Source organism: Plectrocnemia conspersa, unplaced genomic scaffold (assembly GCF_051122295.1).
Source record: "Plectrocnemia conspersa isolate PC_06_02 unplaced genomic scaffold, ASM5112229v1 ptg000011l, whole genome shotgun sequence".
In the NCBI taxonomy this organism is placed as follows: domain Eukaryota; kingdom Metazoa; phylum Arthropoda; class Insecta; order Trichoptera; family Polycentropodidae; genus Plectrocnemia; species Plectrocnemia conspersa.
Window position 1 is genome coordinate 2054777 of NW_028277175.1, and position 19984 is coordinate 2074760.

Here is a 19984-nt window from a genome sequence, read left to right on the forward strand (position 1 = left end):
ATATGTATATATATATATATAATAATTGGAATTAATTTGATTTAACACTTCACATATACATTATTATTTTTGTATTAAAAGATATATTATAAAATATAAATAAAATACAAAATATATCAAGAAATGATCAATTGAATATATTTTAAAATCGGCTAGGGTGTAAAATTTTTTTGTTTAAAATAAACCTTAAAAATAAATATTCTCTTCTTACGACTAGTTAACAACATACCACACAAAAAGCAACTGATCAAAATAGGTCATGTCGGATGATTGATCCAAATTATTAAACTTATAATCGTGAGCCTAAATGCGATTGCTATCACTATAGTATCACACTGAACACAAATACAGTTAAAACATGTATGTATAAAATAAAATAATAATAAAAAAAACACGAATTACAGAAAGCCCACATTCAGTAAAAATTATTGCATTTGATATTATTTCAACCTTTCGAGTCAAATGAAAATTTAAAGCACTGCTCTATTGTCTTATAAATTCATCATCGGGGGCAGTATGAATCAGTTCAAATTAGTTCAGTATAGTGATGCATGTCTATTACTGCAGCAAGTTTATTAGTGGACTAGAAATTTCTGATACGGCGGTAGTTTTGCAGCACTCTTCTCAATTAAATCAGGCAAAAAAGTACATTGCTATAGTTTTCGTTCAATAAATTACAGATAAAACATATTAAAGGTTTTCATTTGACTCGCCCCATATATTAAAATCATTATAAAAATACATTCAGCTAAAAAACCATTTAAAAATTGCAGTATGTGCAAAATTTATATAAAAATAAAATAAAATTTAATACGTACATAGTATCCAAGTAAACTAGGAAAGACTTTGTTATAAAATATATTTCATATCGATAATATATTGCTAGTTTCGAAATAATTTGGTCTGAAACAAGATTCAAACCGTTATGATTTGCTTACTTACTTATTATAAGTAATAAACCATAAAATTAAAAAAGAAACCTATCAAATCAATAGTTTATTCAATTGCTTGATTAAAAATATGATCATGGTTTCATATGCTTTTAATCGTTAATAGCTGCAAAATTCATTGTGAAATATTTTATATAACTTTTACATTCTTCAGTTTAGTAGTAAATAAAATCATTGATACATTTTTATGGCAAATTGATTGAAGGTACATATATAGTGTGGCACACGAGTTAGACTAGTTTTATCTAAATGTGCCGTTATTACTTATACACATTACATCTACACACAGATTGTATTAGTTTCCGTGTCGTTTTTAATACTTGAAATGTACAGCTTGGTATTATTTTTCACTGAAAAATTATGGCATATTAACTATCACATAAGGAAGCAAAACAGAGAAGTCATCATGGATTTGACTTTTATGATTACGTCGCGTCCACAAGTGCGAGCATGAAATAGATATTATTTTTCCTAGGTACCCTGTAGAATTGTACATTGCTTAGCTGCTTGTTCTTGTGATGATTGTGGACGGAAATCACGATCTGTTGCACTAAAAAATCCAATTCAATTTGAGATCGAGGCAGAGGGTTCCGTTTCATAGTGATTAAAAATTGATCTCATCTATTCCGTTCTAAAGAGTTAGAGTTTTTATTATAAATTCCTAATTAGGATTTATAGAAGTTTCTATTGATATATTAGTTAGTTGGATATTTGAAGTTCGGCTAGCTCTTTCTCTTCGTCAACTTCATCGTCTTCATCTTCATTGTCAGAGCCATGAACTGAAGCAGCTGGAGTTGTTGCACCTATAAAGAAATTAAGAAGATTTAAAATGATATAAATTATAAAAGTAGACCTAATACAACAAAAAATAATAATATTATTACAAATCTTCAACACATTGGTTGTCAAATATTTTGAGGTTACTATTTAAATAAATACGCATTACAAATTAAAAATGCATTAATTCAGCAAAAAATGTAATCTGCCTATTACGCAAATACTCTATAGTTTATTAAACATGTTTCCGATTATTTTTCAGCAACTTTCGCCATATATTGGATTTCGGCAACCAAATAGTTAAATTAACTCTATCACATGTTTTTATAATTCCTATGTTTATTCCGATACAAATCTTATCAAGTATAAAAATTAAATTAACGTGATACATAGAATAAAAACTAAACTAACATTTCTTATTTAAAGAAATTATTTTATTATCATTATAGATATCGTTAGAAAATGGCAATAAATTAAATGTTTAGAATTTAAATCAACTTTGGGTCAGAATAAAAATAAAATCTAGGTCAGAATTTTATTAACAGCCTGGTCATAATTATATTATTCAGGGTCAGAATAAATATCAAATGGTTAGAATAAAAATAAAGGACGATCATGTGAATTAAAAAATATATAACATTTATAAATATAAATGAACAATAAATTAGTAGAAATTTTGTAGAAATATTTTATAAAATATCTAGCTCGCACTTGAACTGTTATGTAGGTTAGGTGCGAGCGAGCGTTAATCAGAACAGTGAACACCCCATGAATAACTTTCAACGAATCTATTTAATTGTATGTAGGACGTATTAAAGAAATATGTTATTTTTATAAAAAAAACAGCCGTATTGTATAAAGACTATATTATCACTTGATATAATTATTTTAACTTTCTTTCTTTTCTTTTTATATTAACTTTCTCGATATTAAGTAGTCTTTAACATGAAATTATAAATGACGCATAAATGCGTCAATGACCTGTAACGTGTTAACAAGATTTTATTGAATGAACGTATGAATTCCATCGTCTAATCTTTATGACAAAATATTTTAGTCACAGTGTAACATTGAATATAGTTATATTCATTGTTACATAACTAATAATTAATTATAAATTTAAGTATGATTTAAAGCTTAATTAAACCAGCGGTTTCCAAACTAGGGGGCGCCAAAACTTTTTTATAAAAAAATAATTTTCATACCATACTATCTAGAAATCAATAAAAGTTCAGATTTTTTTAAATAAATGTTTTATTATTTAAAACGTGTTTATATTATTATATCTATTAAAAAAAATTTTTAGGGAGGCGCAGAATTTTTTTTTAGGGATGCGTAGTAGCATAAAGTTTGGAAACCGCTGGCTCAAACTGAACCACACATTATAGTCTGTTATGATTTATCATAAAAATGCAATTAAAAATATTTTTTGAGTAAATATAAATTTTACAGAATATTTTAAAAAATTAAATTTTTGCTATCTGAAAAATGAGACGGTCTCAAAAAAGAACTATTGCGACAGATGAAGTTTGCATGACTTATCTTATCTTTGTGACAAAAATGAGGATTATTTTAGAGCCATTTGATACGTTCAAGTGGTGTTAAGCCGATTTTCTTACATAATCTAATATAATAATCATGTGTTTTGAATCGAAACATTCTGATAATACAACAGATTCTATCTGTCGTCAGAACGATCTGTGATATAAATCCAAACTAGTGCATCAGTGCAGCAAACCCACAGCCCAAATTCTCTGAAAATACGTTACAATTTAGACGACGACGATGGAACCCTCATCTCTGTCTTTCATACCGTCTGCGTCGCTTCAGCCTGTGGCTCGTCACATCGGTCGACGTTTTCTGACAGCTTCGCGATGAGCTCGTCGATCTGTTCATAAATAGTTTCGCTTAGTGTTTCCAAGACATTCTCATTGGGCGTCTTGTAATTGTCATCGCAGTCTCCCGAACTGATATCGTGCTCCACTGAGCTGCACATCACTAAGCAATCGTTTCTGCTGCGAACAACGTCGTCAACGTGCCTATTTGAAAAGTCTATTTCGATTCCTCCGTCTTCTCCTGTATCGACAATGTTATTTATAACGCACTTATCGTTAATGATCTCTTCAGTATCGAACAGATCGATCGCTATGCTCTTTAATTCGGCAGGTTCCGTGAACGATTTCTTAATGTGAAGCCTAAACTTTGGCTTTTCTTCAATTTGTTCTTCGACCTCAGGCTCTTTCACTTCAGATTCGGTCTCAACGCATACTTTAGAATCACTTTCATTCGCAACTTCTTCTACAACCGCTTCACCTTCATTATTAGGTGATACACAATCTTCGTAAGCTTCGTCTTTGTTATCATTCTCTATTACTGTTTGTCATAAAAAAATTTAATTAGACGAGATCTTACTTATAAATATTAGTGTTGTACCTGAGGACACGTTTTAAAAAAAAACTGTCCCAAGATACAACACTATCCTCTGCATCCTAAATTAATAATACTCTTCAGAACACCCTTATCATAAGGAAATTATGCAATAGACATACGTGAATGTGATGGACTCGGTGGTTCGGATATCGGTCTCGGATAGCTGAAACGCCCACCTCCGCCGTTTTCAGATTCAAGTTCGTCCACGTAATCAGGATAAACGGCTTTCAAAGCTTTAACACGAGCTTGCCTATAAAACTGCAAAATAAAAATCAAGTTAGATTATGTCATACACAGCATAGTTCTTCATAAACTTACGATTCCAAGATTTCTCCAGTCCATCAAATCCGATAGTCTCTCGGTTCTGTTTCTTTGAATTATCCTTTGACGACGATTCATTCTATAATTAATAATAGCAATAAATGTATAAAAAGTAATATTTTAATTTTTTGACTGAAAATTTCCTAGCTGCAAAAATCCGATTAAAGAGATATTTAAAATGAACTATAGATAAAATCTGCAATTTTAAATTATTAGAAAATGCCAACGAAGACTTTAATAATTTTATAAATAAAATTAAAACAGATACAAGTAAAAGTAGATATAAAAACAAGACAAAAAGTTAAGATAATCAAAATATGGGCAATAACAAATATCAATAAAAAATCAATAAATTATATACGTGTATATTATATATTACCTTGTAAAATCGAACATATATTGTGCTAGTTGCTGTACCGATCCTTCCAAGGAAATATAACGACGATCTACAACGTAAATACCGTACGACATTGGATCAGCGATATGTTCTTGCATGAAGCATCCAAAACCTATTTAGATGAATAAAACATTGAAGCTCTCCAAACATATTTTTTTACATACATCTTATTTCAATGCTCACCTGATAAATTGGTAGTGACGCTAGGAATACCCATTACGGTGCACTCAGCCGGAGTATAACCCCACGGTTCGTAATACGACGGAAACACACCCAAATGGCAACCGCGTACAAACTCTTCGTATTCCAAACTCAAGAGTGGATTGGTGGAGGATAAGAATTCGGGGTGGAAAATGACTTTGACGTTGTCGTTGATAGTGTTAAAGAGCTTACATCTTCTGATTCCGTTCAAGACAGGATCGTTCCAATCGTCAATCTGAGTACATCATCAAATTAAAGAACTCGTTCAATAAACTAATAAAATCGTAGTACTTACAATGTTGTGAGTTGTGATTGGAGGTAAGCCATCTCTTTGCATTGCGTAAATGCATCGTTTTAATCTAACAATCTCTTCTTTTCGGAGCAGCGTTGCAGGTTCAGGAATGTGTCCCCTAAATTATCACAAACAATGAGATACATTTTTCAGGTTGTATTGAGATATGATAAGAAGTGATAATTTACCTCATGCAAGTATCATACATCCTCTTTCCGACTTGTTGCTGAATATCTTGGATAGTGTTGCTTAAACTTTTCGTAACGGCGTGTCCACGCAAGCTTTCAACATTGAAGTTGTTGGTCTTTGTCGGGAAAATTAGAAAAGCGACGACTGTGACGTCTGAATTTGCCGATTTCAAGTAATGATTGAGTCTTGCTAAAGCCTCGATGAAGATATCCGCGCCCTTGTTTCCGTATTCATATCGTCCAGCGATGAAGAAGTACAGCGTTTTGTCCAGATCGAAATTAAAATGACTGTAATGAAATGTTAATTAGTTTTAAAATTACATTACCTTTTTATTTTAATATCCACAATATTCTTATAAATATTGTTCCGTATCATATTAAATATTTTTGTAATTAAATTCCTAATTTGTTAAAAATTCCTTTTTTTTTGACTCATTATTTTTTTACTGTAATTACATTATGTTTTTTATATATAAATATATACAATAAAACGATCAGCAATTCTTCTAATTCTAATAATAATTACTTATTTTTAAGAAAAGTATAAAAGTCAGTTACCCATAGAAGTGACCCCTGATGAAATCGTGAATCTTTTCCTTTGAAATTGCATGTAAATTCTGGAATTCGTGTAAAGCTGAAAACTTTTTGACGTTTAAGCCATTGGGCGTGATGATGTCAGGTTTTCTTTTTAGAAGATGTTCAGCTTCATAACCTAAAAATTTAAATACAATTTAAAGTGGTATTTTATGGAATTGAGTGCAGCACTATGTGTGGCGATCCTGAACTTGCTGTTCTCGTATTTTTAAAAGAAAATTATTTAAAATCGAGAAACAGGTAATCAATAATTTTATTAAAATTTAATATCTATCTCATATATCTCACCAGTAATTTCAGAAACAGTCGTAAATATATGCGCCATGTGTGTAGCGGCACGTTCCATGCAATACCGATGATAGATCTGCCTCTTTCCAGCCTCCTCGTCAACTTTGAACTGTGAACCAATTGCGATTAAATTACTGAAGCATTCAAGAATTCAAACCAGATGCATTGTATATATTACAGCTTTATCCAGATTATTGTAGAAATCCGTGTTTCCAGCGCACAAGTACCGGCCCAATAGAGTAGCGTGAGTCGTGAATACTGTAGCAACGTCCACATGCTTTGACCTGAAATTAATACGCTTTAATCAAATCTGATCGTTAGACTTGAAATATAAATCATGAATCACCTCAAAGCGATTAATCCCACTCCGGTTTGCCATTCGTGAAAGTGAGCCACGATTCGCGGAGGACTATCCGTCATTCTTTCAGCTGCCTTCCTAAACTCTTCGACGAACTGCGCCACCATGTAGCCGAGAATGACGGCGTCGTTAGCTTCTATGTCTAAATGAGGAATGCCCAAATTGCACGTGTCCCACAAGTGTTGCTTGAATTCGTCAAGCCTCCAAGCGCCTGATCCGATATCGAATAGGACTATCTGAGGATTTCCATCGACCAGCCATTGTCCGCAGTGTATTTTGTAACCCTGTGCTCTCATCGCGTTTACGGCTTCGTTGAGAGGACTGTTTGGGGGAAATTCTGATTCTTCAACTTCTGTCCTTGCACAATACTCCTTGTAAGGACCTTTTAAAGCATACTTATGCAATCAATTTGAGATCTTAAGTATCGGATATTTATAGATATGTCGTGCTATATACCTAATAAGCAATATTGATCTCCCATTTCTTCTGTAGACATGTATGCCTTGGATCGGATGACAGTGTATATACCCCCAACTGGAAAAATGCATTAGCGATTTTTAATACAGTTGCCATCTAAAACGGTCGATGACACATATTTATACTTTGTCAATATAACAACACTGACACTCGCCATATGTTTGTAAATTAATTTAAAAATGGAAGATTTCAATAGGGTGTCTATAGTTTCAGCTATGATTCATATTATATATTTTACAATAAACCAATTACAAAAATAGAAGCTATCATCATTAGTTTTAGTTAACTGGTATCTATTAGAACTAAGTACATTTATCTTATACATTTTGGTATTAGTGTTAAGACATTGATTGATATTAAATTGATCAAGAGTCGTTAGTGAGAATCGCTTTTCTATTTATAATACATTTGGAGAAATTAACTCATAATATTAATCATAAAAAAAGGCCAGTTTGACTTGTGATATACTGTTTTAACCGTTGAAGAAAAAAATAAGTTCCTTCTGTAAAATAGAACACCGTAGGAAACCTCCGGATTAAATCTCATGAATTTGGGTTTAACCTCAAAACAACTGTTTCAAATCTGCCTTAGCGGCTAACGGCTATTCATATTAAAAAAACTGACCACCCTTCTGTAATTAGTCGTCCCACCAAAAAAGTACAATATTCTGGAGTTTATTAATTTTTTATATAAATATTTCATATTCTTTTTTATAAGATGCTAAATTTTAAAGTGTGGTTTCAACACCCCCACTCCTTCCTTGAGGAGAGTAAAATATTCAAAAATATAATTAAAAACGCAAAGATAAAATTTGTATTTTTTTGTTCACTTTATATATAAAATAAATATGTTCATTTAGTGAAAATACTTCATATTTGAATTTAAATAAAAAAAATATTTTCTTACAAGCTTTAATTATTTTTCTTAACAACCCTCTCCTTGGCAAAATTTTGGTTACGCCATTGATATGGAATAAAGTTTTACATTTTTTTTTTGATAAAATCATAATATAATTTGGCAAAAGCCTTTTCAAAATCATCAACCTGTAAAACCGACACCATACATCCGTGAACATTTTTTTTTTCGATGAAAGTTTGAAATGCAACTGATGCGTCTACAGGTTCTTAAATACTTTTAGAATATAGCATGGAATTAAATTTTGCCTTCATTTCCCTAAAATCAAGTGGAATGCAAGTTAGCGATTGTAAGACATCTTGGTGTGGCGGTAGTTTAAATTTAAATTTTAACTATTTAATTTTTTATGAAGTCGTTAAATTTTGAAAATAAACGATTCATATAAGCTAAGCAAGATTTCCATCATAATAGTAACACAATCTGTGTGGAAATTCTAAGGTAAATCTCTTTGTCCGTAACCACACGTGGTTTCACATTTTAAATAGAAGTAACAGAATACGCCAGCTTCTGAAAGGAGTCTCGTATTCAACCGCACACACAAAGTATTAATTACATTATAAAGGCAATTCTTTCATTTCAGCTGTTGCATAATACGGACAGTGATCTTGAAATGCGAAATGTCTAGGTTGTCGTCTCATAGCTAATGGCTCGTCTCCAAGACGTCCGAGTGCCAATATGCATGCTATTGAATGGCAGTAAGAGTGATTCGTTGACCTTTGACAATTACCTTTGTTTGCCGCTTCCCACGCCACTTCGAACGTCCATCTGTTCTCTATGTTGGCCGCTTGTCCCCTGTCTAAGAAGGCGCGCAGCTCGTGCATCGAATCCACCCTGTAGAACCTCCGGCTGGTTCTGTCCCTCGACATGATTGAGCTGAAAAATATATTACATTAACAATAGGAAGAAGAGATATATAGCCTTATAGTAAAAGTAGACACAGACTCACTTCTTCTGAAAAAACATCAGCAATCCTAACTGAAACTATTTAGTTACAGTTTAATTTGCCAATTATACATGTATCTTATAAAATGCTTTTGTTATTAATATCCAAACAACGAATGCCAAATAATGTACCAAAATAATTCCTAATACCAAATTGCGTCTCTATGATTATTTCTTTATATGCATTGTAGAATAAATTATTAGTTCAAAGCTCATTATACTTACAATACGTACTTTTTACTTAAATTTTAAGTAATATTTTGGAATGATTCCAGTGTAAAAAAGAACATTCACGAAACTTACTTTTATTATTTGCGTAAAACATAAGATGTAAAATTAAGGTGGCCAGATTTTGAAAATATCAAAGGATATTAAAAAAAAATTATCTCGGAAATATTTTGAGGGGGACGTCTGGTCATACGACATATTAATAAGACATATCAGACCAATATGGTTATTATTTCTAAAATAGTGGCCAATAAAGCAACTCTTTAAAGTAAATTACAGCTTTTGTGTCTATGTACAACAGCTGTAATTTTTTTTATATTTTATTGTAGTAAATTTGAAACTATACGTATAAGGCAGCTTCTGTAAATTATGTCACAGATTTTTCGTGAATTTTTACCCTCCTCCCCCTTATATGTCACAAGATTTCATCGAGCCAGACTTCTGTTTTGTTCACACTGTAACAATTCCGCTGACCCCCCAAACCTGTGACATAATTTATGGAAGCCGTTTGATATATAAAAAATATTAGTTGTTAAATTAGTCATCGTACATGAAATAAATGTATTTCAAGTATTTATTAAAATAAAAATAAATCAATTAAGTTAAACAAGGGGAGAGAGGTAATTGATCTTTTTGTGTTAAATAAATAAAATAATGAAAATAGCATTTCTTAATTTTTATATAAAAATAATGCAATAATATTTGTTACGAATGGAACGTATTGATTGACAGCTGTTTGCTAATTTATTAATGTACTATAGTAAATAATATTTATTACAGAAGATGGTATTAGAATGAAATCGTCTTTATCTCTGAATTTATGCAATACTTTTAATTAATAACAACGTTTATTACGCAATTATAATAAAAAAATCGTAAAAAGAATTTAATGAATATTATTATAAACATTTTTTATATAAGTAATAAATGTGTTGAACACGGTCAATTTTTAAAGGCTTATGTTTTCGATAGCATTTTTTTCTTAATCCACGATGGTATAGATATGAAAATTTTACTATATATTAACCTTTGTTGAGGTCAATTTTATTAAAGTCTGAAATTTTTCAGTTAATTTTCATTCACGGGCCAAGAATGCGCGCTGAAAATAATATTACATCCATTAAAGAAATTCGCGAAGCAAATCTATTTTTAAAATTGCACATAAAAGCGATTTTTTTGGCCAGTGCAAAATAAAAAAATGGCCGGTCAAGGACACAGTTCCGGTTCTGATTGGCATAAGTTCAACTTTCGATATTTTTAAGATATGCAAATACAAACACTTTCGTCGGTGTCATTTATATTTTTTATCGATCGTAGATAAACATAATCCTCGCTAAAATTACATAATCAACAAAATAAACCACAGAAGAAAAGTATTCGAAACGGTTCACGGAAAGATCACTTAGATAGTAGTAAAATAATTAAAAATCCTCTTATCGTTCTGTTGGGCAGAGTTTTTAATGCGTAAATTCGCTTATACGCTTATTCGCTTGTTCGCATACCGGTCTATCCACTTTTACGCCCGCTGATAAACGAGCTCTTTTTAAAATGTTAAACATGACTGAAAGTTTCATCGCGATGAATTAAAGTCGCGATGAAACAGCTTTAAAGTTTTATTGGTCGAGCTTAATTGAATTAGATTCAAATACCGGGTCGAAATGTCAAAAAAATTATGGACGAATTTTTTGGTGTTTAGATCTTTGAAAAGAATGAAAATTTGAATAGAATGCGGAAATTTGCTGAAAATGGCGATTGACACAAGGTTTTTTCAGCTCACCTGTTTGTGGGCGGATGAGCGAATTGACGAACTACCGGCGACACGAGCCACAGCTGTCGACTGTCGTGTCAGTGCGTTCGCCGCTTCGCCCCTTCGCCCCCGCCTATGTATCTCGGGGTCACCTTGATAGGTGGTTCGATAGGAATCTACTATTGCGACATACCGACCCGCCCAAATTCAAAATAATTCTGACCATGAACGCTCACTATTTTTCATATAAATCAATCAATTTGGCAAAAATAATTGTTTTTCAACTTTTTACAATCATTACAGCTAATTTTCATCAAATATTGATGTAGTTAAAAAATTATTGATTGAATTCCATTAAATATGATGGTAAATAAAGAGTAGTCGTATTTTTATTATCAAAATATTATTGTGAGGCAAGAATAATATATATAAAAAAAATTATTTCGATGTCTCTTTTCAACAATTTCTTTATTGCGCTGTTTATGTTTAAAACAGTTTTGGAATAAAAATTATTATGGCAAAAATTGCGTTGCATCAACTGGAAGAGAAGCAGGCTCGCTAATAAATTACTGATAACAAGCTCCTTATTTCTTTTGATGTGCTAGCTCGCATTTTTTTATCTTTTTATATATGTTATAAGACCCTATTAAAAACATTTGTACCATTCATAAATCCTTCGTTTGGATATAGTGGCATTGATAAAAGATTTGCACCATGCCACTGCATTTCATTCCATTTTCAACACAAAAATTTTTTTTTTCATTTTTTTTGTTCTGGTGTTTATAAAATAAAGAAATCGCCGAGCGTGACAAAATGCGTTGTTAGCACTTGGCTAACAAATACAAATAATGCGTCCAACATGGCTGACAATTTACATGCGTACTAGGTGAACAAATTAAATAACTTAATCGAAAGCGAGTTTTATATGGAAGATCAATATGCAAAAGCCAAATTATGGCGTCGAGCCTGAGGCACTGCTGCACGTTCACATCCAGCCCCGGCGAAAACTAAACTATCATTGCCAGCCCATGGTTCGAATTTCCGGTATCTTTATCATCTGGCGCAGGGGGTTTCTCAGAACCAATATATTTCTTATCTTATTTAAAAAAATGATTTGGCGTTACAAACAGATAAAGGCGTGTTTATAAAACAGTCTCGTATGGCGGATTAGTAATTTTTCTCCATCTTAGCTAAGTGGATAATTTCAGGAATCCTATTTTTGTGCTAAAATGTACTATTTTTTTATATGTATAATTATGAGGCACACTTAGCCACACAGTAAGAACTTTTAATTTTCAGGATAAAACTGCCATTTCACTTTGAAATAGTTGTTTTACGTTTGGTAGCGCAGCAGTATAATTTTATAAGACAAAATAACTCTTGTATCCGATAAATACGCTATATTTTCATATCACCTATATAAAAGAGCATTAATGCATAATATCATACATTTATAAACTAATGAATACAATTACTAGTGACTTCCAAATAGACAATAGAATTAAAAATCGTTCAACGAGTTTCGTTGATATTTTAAAGATGAATCTATTTATATTAGATTAGGTAATATATATTAGAGGAACATTTCAAGGTGTGTTTTAACCATAATATATTAAAAAAAATTTATTTAAAGCTATGTCTAATTGATCGATTTTTTATTAGATTATTACAACACAAAAATAGTAATTTTTGAAATTTGTATTAAAACAAACTGTTATTTAAAAAAAAAAATTATCGTAGAGAGTTGCAAGTTTCAACTTGTATATTTCCACATAATTGTTTAAAATAATAAGTAAAGTATTATTTGATGCTTGACCTTTCATAAGATTTATTTTTACGGGCATTGATCTACTGAAGGCGTTGTGGCATAGGGCTTCTGGAAGTCTAGCGTCTGTGACACTCTGGAGGCACTGGAATCTGGGAGGTGTAGGTTTCCCCTGTGATGTAGAATCTTCAATGTGACGAATCAAGAATCAACAGCTCCTATCTAATTTTTCCAACCATAATAAATGAGCATTTTCTTTTAGTTTAAATTTTTCAAGTGTAGCGGTTCTTAGAATATAATACGCGGTCAAGGATTTATAAATTTAAAACAAAGATAATACCACAAAGTCAAAGTCTCTGTAACAAATCATTTTCCGAAGGAAGATTTACCGTAGATAAAAAATTCGTTTAATAGAACAAAGTATTTATTTAAATGCACATATCTTATAAAATAATTCCCTGTAAAAAGCACCTATTCAGATTCATTTTAGAGGTTTTAAAATTAATTAATATGCTATAAAATTATCTAGACTAGAATACAGGCTTGCTGTCAGCTTTTTAGCGGTACACGCTCATAAATTCGCACTTTACGCTCAAAAACATGTTTTTTTTTAAATTTATATCACTTCAACAATAGTAGATTTCAGGCGTTTCACTGTCAGTCATCTTTTTTTATACATTTTAGAATATATTTTTTTCCTAATATCACTACTTCTCATATATTTACAAAAAAAATAAAATTAATAATTAAAAAATATGTTTATTATTTTTTTTTATACAAAACATGCATTTTTTAAACAAAACAACATTAAAACATACAATAAATAGTAGGAACACAAGTACTAATTTTAGATAAGTAACTCTTCAAAATTTTATAGCTAAGGCAATCTGGGTTGAATTTAAAAATTTATATAATTTTATTTATTTAACAGTATTTGAAGATTTACTTCTTCACAAATTGCCTAAACCACAGTAATACAATTTAAAAATCCGCAACCAATATAGACGATAATAGCTTTGTCTATGCTGCGAAGATAGATAGTCATCGAATAAACACAATTAGTTTAAAAAGTTTATGATCAAATTGACCATAAAAGGAAATCATAAAGCCGTAACTTGTTACCGCCATCACAAACATAACATTTCATAACAACGATATAATATGATAAAGATATAAAAATGTATACAATATTCACTAATAAGAAATAGATTATCACAAATATTGATAATTTGATTATAAAACACCATAGTGACTATTGAATGATTGTAAATATAGATGTATTATATAAAAATGTTAACATAATTGTATCAATATTATTTTATGTGAAAAAAATATATAAAATCTCACAATGGGCAGTAAATTTGTGGCTTATTAATATTATCTATTTTCATGTATGGTACATTTTTAATATACAATTTGTTATGACGTTCATGTAGCGTTCGAAAGCACTCTTCAAATCTTGCTCCCTATACAATAAATGGTTTATTAAAATTTTTTTTAAAAAAGTAGTGCAATAAAGGAAAAATAAATTACAAGACAAACCTCAAGATATCCATTTGTAGGGCACAGCTTTCATAAGCTGACAGCAATTGTTCTAAATCTGTCGTTGACCAACCGCCAGCCTTAAAAGGTTCTATACATCTAAGCAAAATAGATTATATATAATATGTAAACTGTTTTATATTTTAAATAATAAATACATACTTTTCTACTATATCTACGAAGAAAGAACGCAACTCTCTTGGTCTATGAAGATTACACGCTACTCCTATGAGACCTCTAGTATATGATCTAAAAGAAAATATTAATACATTGATTAAAATAAAATTAATATCATCATTAAAAACTTTAGTATCATATGCCTTGAAAAAAATATACAATGGCAATGCTTTAATGAAGTTCGTCCACTATTATATTTATACTAATGCATATATAATGTTTTGACGTCTAATTTTCTTTCAAAAATTATGTTAATTTGGAATAAAGCTTTGGGGTACAGTTGTATCCCTGTTAGAAAAGAGTGAGTATTTTATACCTTTCACCTGTAGATAAATACATGTGTCGTTATACACATAGGAGCTAATATGGCATTGCTTAATGAGATTAACAGTGATTATATATAAATATTTGTTTACCTAAAATTGAGTTCTAATTCTTGATATGATTTTTCTAGAAGCGTTGGTTTTAAAGTCAAACATATTAAACTGAAACATTAAAACATTTTATTAGAAAATTATCATATATTTAAATAGTCGATTAAGGATATAAATAATGCATTACTGTTTGTGTTCTTTTTCTTTCTCTAGTAAAATTCTCAAGTCCCTCAAATCAAGAAAGAACTCGCGGTCTAATTCGTTATCTGATTCCGGACCGGCATTGGAGTATGTCCAACATGTTCTTATTGCCTAATAATAATGAAATATATTAATAAAAAATAAATTGACTTATCTAATTTCGAATCAATTAAAAAAACTCACTTGAGCACAATGATAAAAATCGTTGAACGTTAAGTACGCTAATTTCTTCTTCGAAGTTTCGAATCTCATACATGTTATAAATACAATAGCGGCATATTTTCTATAACAATATTATATTTATATGAACAACAAATAACATCTATATTATATATAATTTTTAAAATAAAAATATACTTGGCAAGTTGATCAGATAAGAGATAATGAGTTTTAATATTTGTTTCTAAACTTCCAGTCAAGTCTTCAACGGTCTTAAAAACTCTTTTCAAATTAAGGCATTGTCTTCGGCAAGAACGTGCTAAAACGCCAACTTTTTCTCCGGCTTCTTCAGCTTCTCTCCTTTGCCTCCAGCTCTTTTTACCGAGCAACTCTCTAACGACGGGCTCGTCGAACTCGTAATAACTTTAAAATCAAAATAATTAAAAAAAGTGTTCAGTATGTTTATATTAATATTATTATTATAATACCGTTCAATGAGTAACTGTCTCGTCGGTGGATCCAATTGGAACGATAGTTGTTCCGATAGTTTGGTCGGAACGCTCAATAAGCGCTCCAGCAATGAAAAAGTCCTGCAGTTAAATAAAATATTATAAAACGCACATAAGATGAATTATATATTATGAGGATAAAAACCTGTAGTGATCTAGAACATCGCTCGCCACTAAATCCAACGGTGCTCCGGTTTGCTTCACTACTCCTCGCTTCTCCAACGTTCCGACGGCTTCGCTGGCTGAAAATTGATTCAAGCAAATGTCAAAAATATCAAGGTTATATATAGTGTGGTGAACTGTCAAAAAGACTAACACGAGCAACCCTCAATCCATAATTGGTAAATCTCAGGATCAACCAACGTATAATTGCTGATGAAAACGTCTACATCGGCGTACATCACAATAAAAATAGATTTTTGAACGAAGCTAGCGAGTGTATATTTGTCAATAGACTGACATAACCTCAACACTCGGCGTTTGACGTTTAGTGTACTTGCTAACATAACAACATAATTTGTGACCATGATTTTTACAAACGTCATAAAATTATTTCAATACATTAATAAATTTTAATAATACTAAATTTATGTAAAAAATATATATTTAAATCATTTTAAGCAATATCATAATAAATTAAATTATTATATTTTTATCACATAACATTTGAGTCACCTAATTATAAATGGCATCTGCAATTTTGATTATAATTAAGTTGTATGTAGAAAAATAATAAAAAAAATATTGCCTATTATTGCATATTTGTTTTGCAAATGAAACTCATAAAAGTTTGGTGTTTCTTAAATATCTTTATAATCTTGACTTAAAACTCAGATTTTCATTAAAATAGCATAGTAGTACACCAGTGTGCGCTTAGGTTAATGAGGATTAAACTTGTTCTTCTTTAGTCAAATTAAAATGAGGTTGATAAAAAATTTTTACGCTTTTCTTCTAGATAAATACTCAAATTTAAAGATATTTTCGGATTTTTTTTAATCGAACATTTGATGTATTTCATTGAAAAATAATATAAGTTATATAATCACCTCTGGATCTTTTGCAGCAGCCGATCCTTTTTATGTAATTTTCGATGACTTTTTTGTACATTTCGGGCGGTATCTCGGCTATAAGTTGGCGGATGTTGGTGTGAAATAATGCGACCTGGGAACTTTTCACGCCAAACATCCAGTGTTGCATCCGTGCGCAAGTATCTTCCGCACCAATATCTTTGACTTAGTGCCAAAAGTAATCGGTTATCATGTGCCTACAGCGCTCACCTTGATAAAAAGCTTGAGATCCGACATTTGAGCAGACCCTGACAATGATCTCAAATTGCATTACGTCGGGCGGCGGAAGGCCTTTTTATGAAATATTTTGCATTTCTACTAGATTTTCGCTAACTGATATATTATGTTCTGCATGTGTGCATTTATGTATACATTCTAATTTATTTTTAATAAATACAAAAAAAATAGTTAATATGAAAAACAATATAAGTTAGGTCTAAAATAAGTAGTTGAACTGAGATGCAAAATGAAACATTGCTTAAATTGTGTAGCAAAACGAGACATTTTAAAGTTTTAATGTTATTTAAGTGATTAATATAAATATTTATATTAAATTTATATTATACAATAGATCTGGCGACAGAAGTAATGAAAATATTTCTGTGAGATAAATCTAGTACTAAAGTTATATTAACGTTTTTCGTCATTCTTAAAAATTTAATTAAGATTAGATAATTACTTTTTTAATTGAATAACATTTTTTTAATAGTTGTAGTAATTTTGTCTATAAGTATGATGCAAATATGAAAAATTGTGCTTTGTACATACATATGTATAGGTGCTAATCAACTTAACACATACAGATAAGATAATATCAGTTTTATACAAAATAAATATTACAGCAAAACAGCCATTAGGATATTAGTTAAAGATAAACGAATCACTTCTGTTCAAAAAGGATCAAGGTAAAACAAAGCGTTGAACTTACGCGACTTATATTTGGGTCAATACAATGCGGGAGGAAATTGGGGAGATACGGGATTAGTAAATAATAGATAAAATCAGATATTTATTCGCACTGATAAAATACACCATCAAACTTATGCTATAATTGTGTTCGTATAGCATTAATTATTATCACTATAAAATAGAGGAAGCTTACCTTAAATTCTTGTGAACTGAAATATGTTTTTATCTGATATTGTTTTGTTAGAATTTTCAAGTTGTATTCATCCTGGGTTGCATAAATCCAGCAAAAATGGGATTTATATTTTCACTACATACTACATGCATGGTGATGGTATTTTTTGTGTATATGCCGTTCACAATAGATTTTAGAAATGTTATATTCATCGATGAACATTGCGCAAAATGTCACTAAAACATTTTTTCTTTTGCATTGCATATGACAAAAATACTGTTTTAACTTACCTTGTTCAAGTTAATTGCAACGCGATGATTATGCATTTACCTATCTAATGTTGCGATACAAATTAAGTTGCGGCATAATTGATACTATATTAGATTAGGTTAGGTTTTTCAGTACAGATCTGTTTAAGCTTTTCAGCTTTCATTATTCATCTTACATATTACTTTAAAATCCGTTTATGTCTATTTATCATCGTTATTTACGTCTGAAAGGTAACTAAAAATAACGTGAACTTAAAAAAACAGGCAAATTATGTAACAATTATATTTTTCATAATTTTAATAAAAATACACTAAAACACCATGTATAATTGCAAATTTTCTTGATATACACATATACCGCAATTAATTATTATACGTTTGTATGATTTAAAAACAAGTATTTTATTTGTTATTAATAATAATACTGATGATGAATAAGTAGTTTACTTATGTAATTCAACTTAAGTCAAGGTCATAACTCATGCGCAGTAATCCCAAGTGTAAAAAGGACATACATTGAAATATTTCCGTATAACTAAGTGGACATTAACATACATGACTTGTAAAATATATTTATTTAATAATAAATAATCATATACAGATTTTAATTTTAATATTTCGCAATCATTTTTTTATAACTATTTATAAACGTAGTTTAGAAATATTTGCAAATTTATAACAAAAAATAAATGTTTATGGTGGAATATTGATTACAAAAAAATATATTACTTTGCTATTTAATGTTTTTATATATAATATTTTTAATATAAAATACTGTAGTTAATTGCAAAATTATAGCATAGCTATTTTGTTCTATGGCGTTTAAACTTTTTTTGGCGAATCTATTGCAAAGATAGTTTAATATAAAATGCATAAATAACAATTTTTTAAGTACAATTATATTTAATGTAGGTGTATCATATTGGGATGGGCAGACTGATTATTTAAACTTAAATCTTAATACAATTATTTATTTTATGTGATACTAGTTCGGTGAATCAACCGCTCTACTTGTTCGATGGCGACCGACTGAGAAAAGCCCAATAAAATATAAGTTTTTGCTGTTTGTTCGCTTTTTAATATGGCAGTGTTCGCAAACACACATAATATGCTAATCTAGATAGATTAGCATATTAATAGTAGATAAATATTTTTTATACCTAATTTATAAATATTATAGATTCTTTTTAAGTTATTTTTGTTCTTACATTTAAGTATGTCAAAGCCTAATGTCATATTTATGACAATAACGATTTAACATGTTATATATAAAAACATGGAATTCAAATGTTCCGTCTGTGTTTTATCTAGTATCACTTCCAAAAAATATTTGAAAGAGATTTTTAAGACAGCGTTCTAGCTTATCAACGATAAGCGATTCCCTCTTCCCTAATACTTGTTAATTTGAAAAATATTTATGTATCATTTAATAGGTTGCATCAATCTGGCAACAATGGAATCTGGTTTCATTACCTCTAGAAGCGATACATACAATATTTCTTTTAACCATGCCACTAAAATGCTGTTTCTTGGCACGTGAATTAGACAAAACAAGTTCGCACGATTTTAATAAGGAAACTGCCATGCAACGTAACTATAAAATAAATTTTACTTACGTAAATGATTCATAGATATATTATGTATACTATATAATAAAAAACGCCTAAGCAACTCATATTCGACGACTCTCCCCACTTATATCGGTTAGGCCTATTTATTGCGTCCTCTTCATGGC

The 19984-nt window shown here is 30.2% G+C and overlaps 2 protein-coding genes across 2 annotated transcripts; both read right to left on the reverse strand.

The window, feature by feature from the left end:
• Positions 1-114: 114 nt before the first annotated feature.
• Glys (glycogen [starch] synthase) lies at positions 115-11197 on the reverse strand. The gene is made up of 14 exons (XM_088198901.1): positions 11136-11197; positions 8916-9061; positions 7253-7330; positions 6785-7178; positions 6617-6722; positions 6439-6547; positions 6115-6268; positions 5557-5844; positions 5372-5486; positions 5059-5311; positions 4858-4987; positions 4476-4557; positions 4277-4415; positions 115-1753 (listed from the first exon to the last, which is right to left on the reverse strand). Exons 2-14 carry the CDS (start codon positions 9052-9054, stop codon positions 1650-1652), a joined length of 2091 nt encoding a protein of 696 aa, XP_088055027.1. The 5' UTR covers positions 9055-9061; positions 11136-11197; the 3' UTR covers positions 115-1649.
• A 2415-nt stretch (positions 11198-13612) lies between these two features.
• Fibp (acidic fibroblast growth factor intracellular-binding protein) lies at positions 13613-16335 on the reverse strand. The gene is made up of 10 exons (XM_088196823.1): positions 16149-16335; positions 15978-16074; positions 15812-15913; positions 15522-15746; positions 15348-15447; positions 15151-15275; positions 15006-15074; positions 14575-14661; positions 14413-14511; positions 13613-14336 (listed from the first exon to the last, which is right to left on the reverse strand). Exons 1-10 carry the CDS (start codon positions 16231-16233, stop codon positions 14258-14260), a joined length of 1068 nt encoding a protein of 355 aa, XP_088052949.1. The 5' UTR covers positions 16234-16335; the 3' UTR covers positions 13613-14257.
• Between the last annotated feature and the right edge of the window lie 3649 nt (positions 16336-19984).

What these genes read in the sequence shown, in the direction of transcription:
- Glys (XM_088198901.1), bottom strand. Translation starts at nt 9,054, where the DNA reads ATGTCGAGGGACAGAACCAGCCGGAGGTTCTACAGGGTGGATTCGATG. An exon ending in ATGTATGATACTTGCATGAG is followed by an intron (nt 5,487 to 5,556) that starts GTAAATTATCAC and finishes GTGATAATTTAG; the next exon opens with GGGACACATTCCTGAACCTG. An exon ending in CAATCACAACTCACAACATT is followed by an intron (nt 5,312 to 5,371) that starts GTAAGTACTACG and finishes TGATGTACTCAG; the next exon opens with ATTGACGATTGGAACGATCC.
- Fibp (XM_088196823.1), bottom strand. Translation starts at nt 16,233, where the DNA reads ATGTACGCCGATGTAGACGTTTTCATCAGCAATTATACGTTGGTTGAT. An exon ending in AGACAGTTACTCATTGAACG is followed by an intron (nt 15,747 to 15,811) that starts GTATTATAATAA and finishes TTGATTTTAAAG; the next exon opens with TTATTACGAGTTCGACGAGC. An exon ending in GAATTAGAACTCAATTTTAG is followed by an intron (nt 14,662 to 15,005) that starts GTAAACAAATAT and finishes ATTTTCTTTTAG; the next exon opens with ATCATATACTAGAGGTCTCA.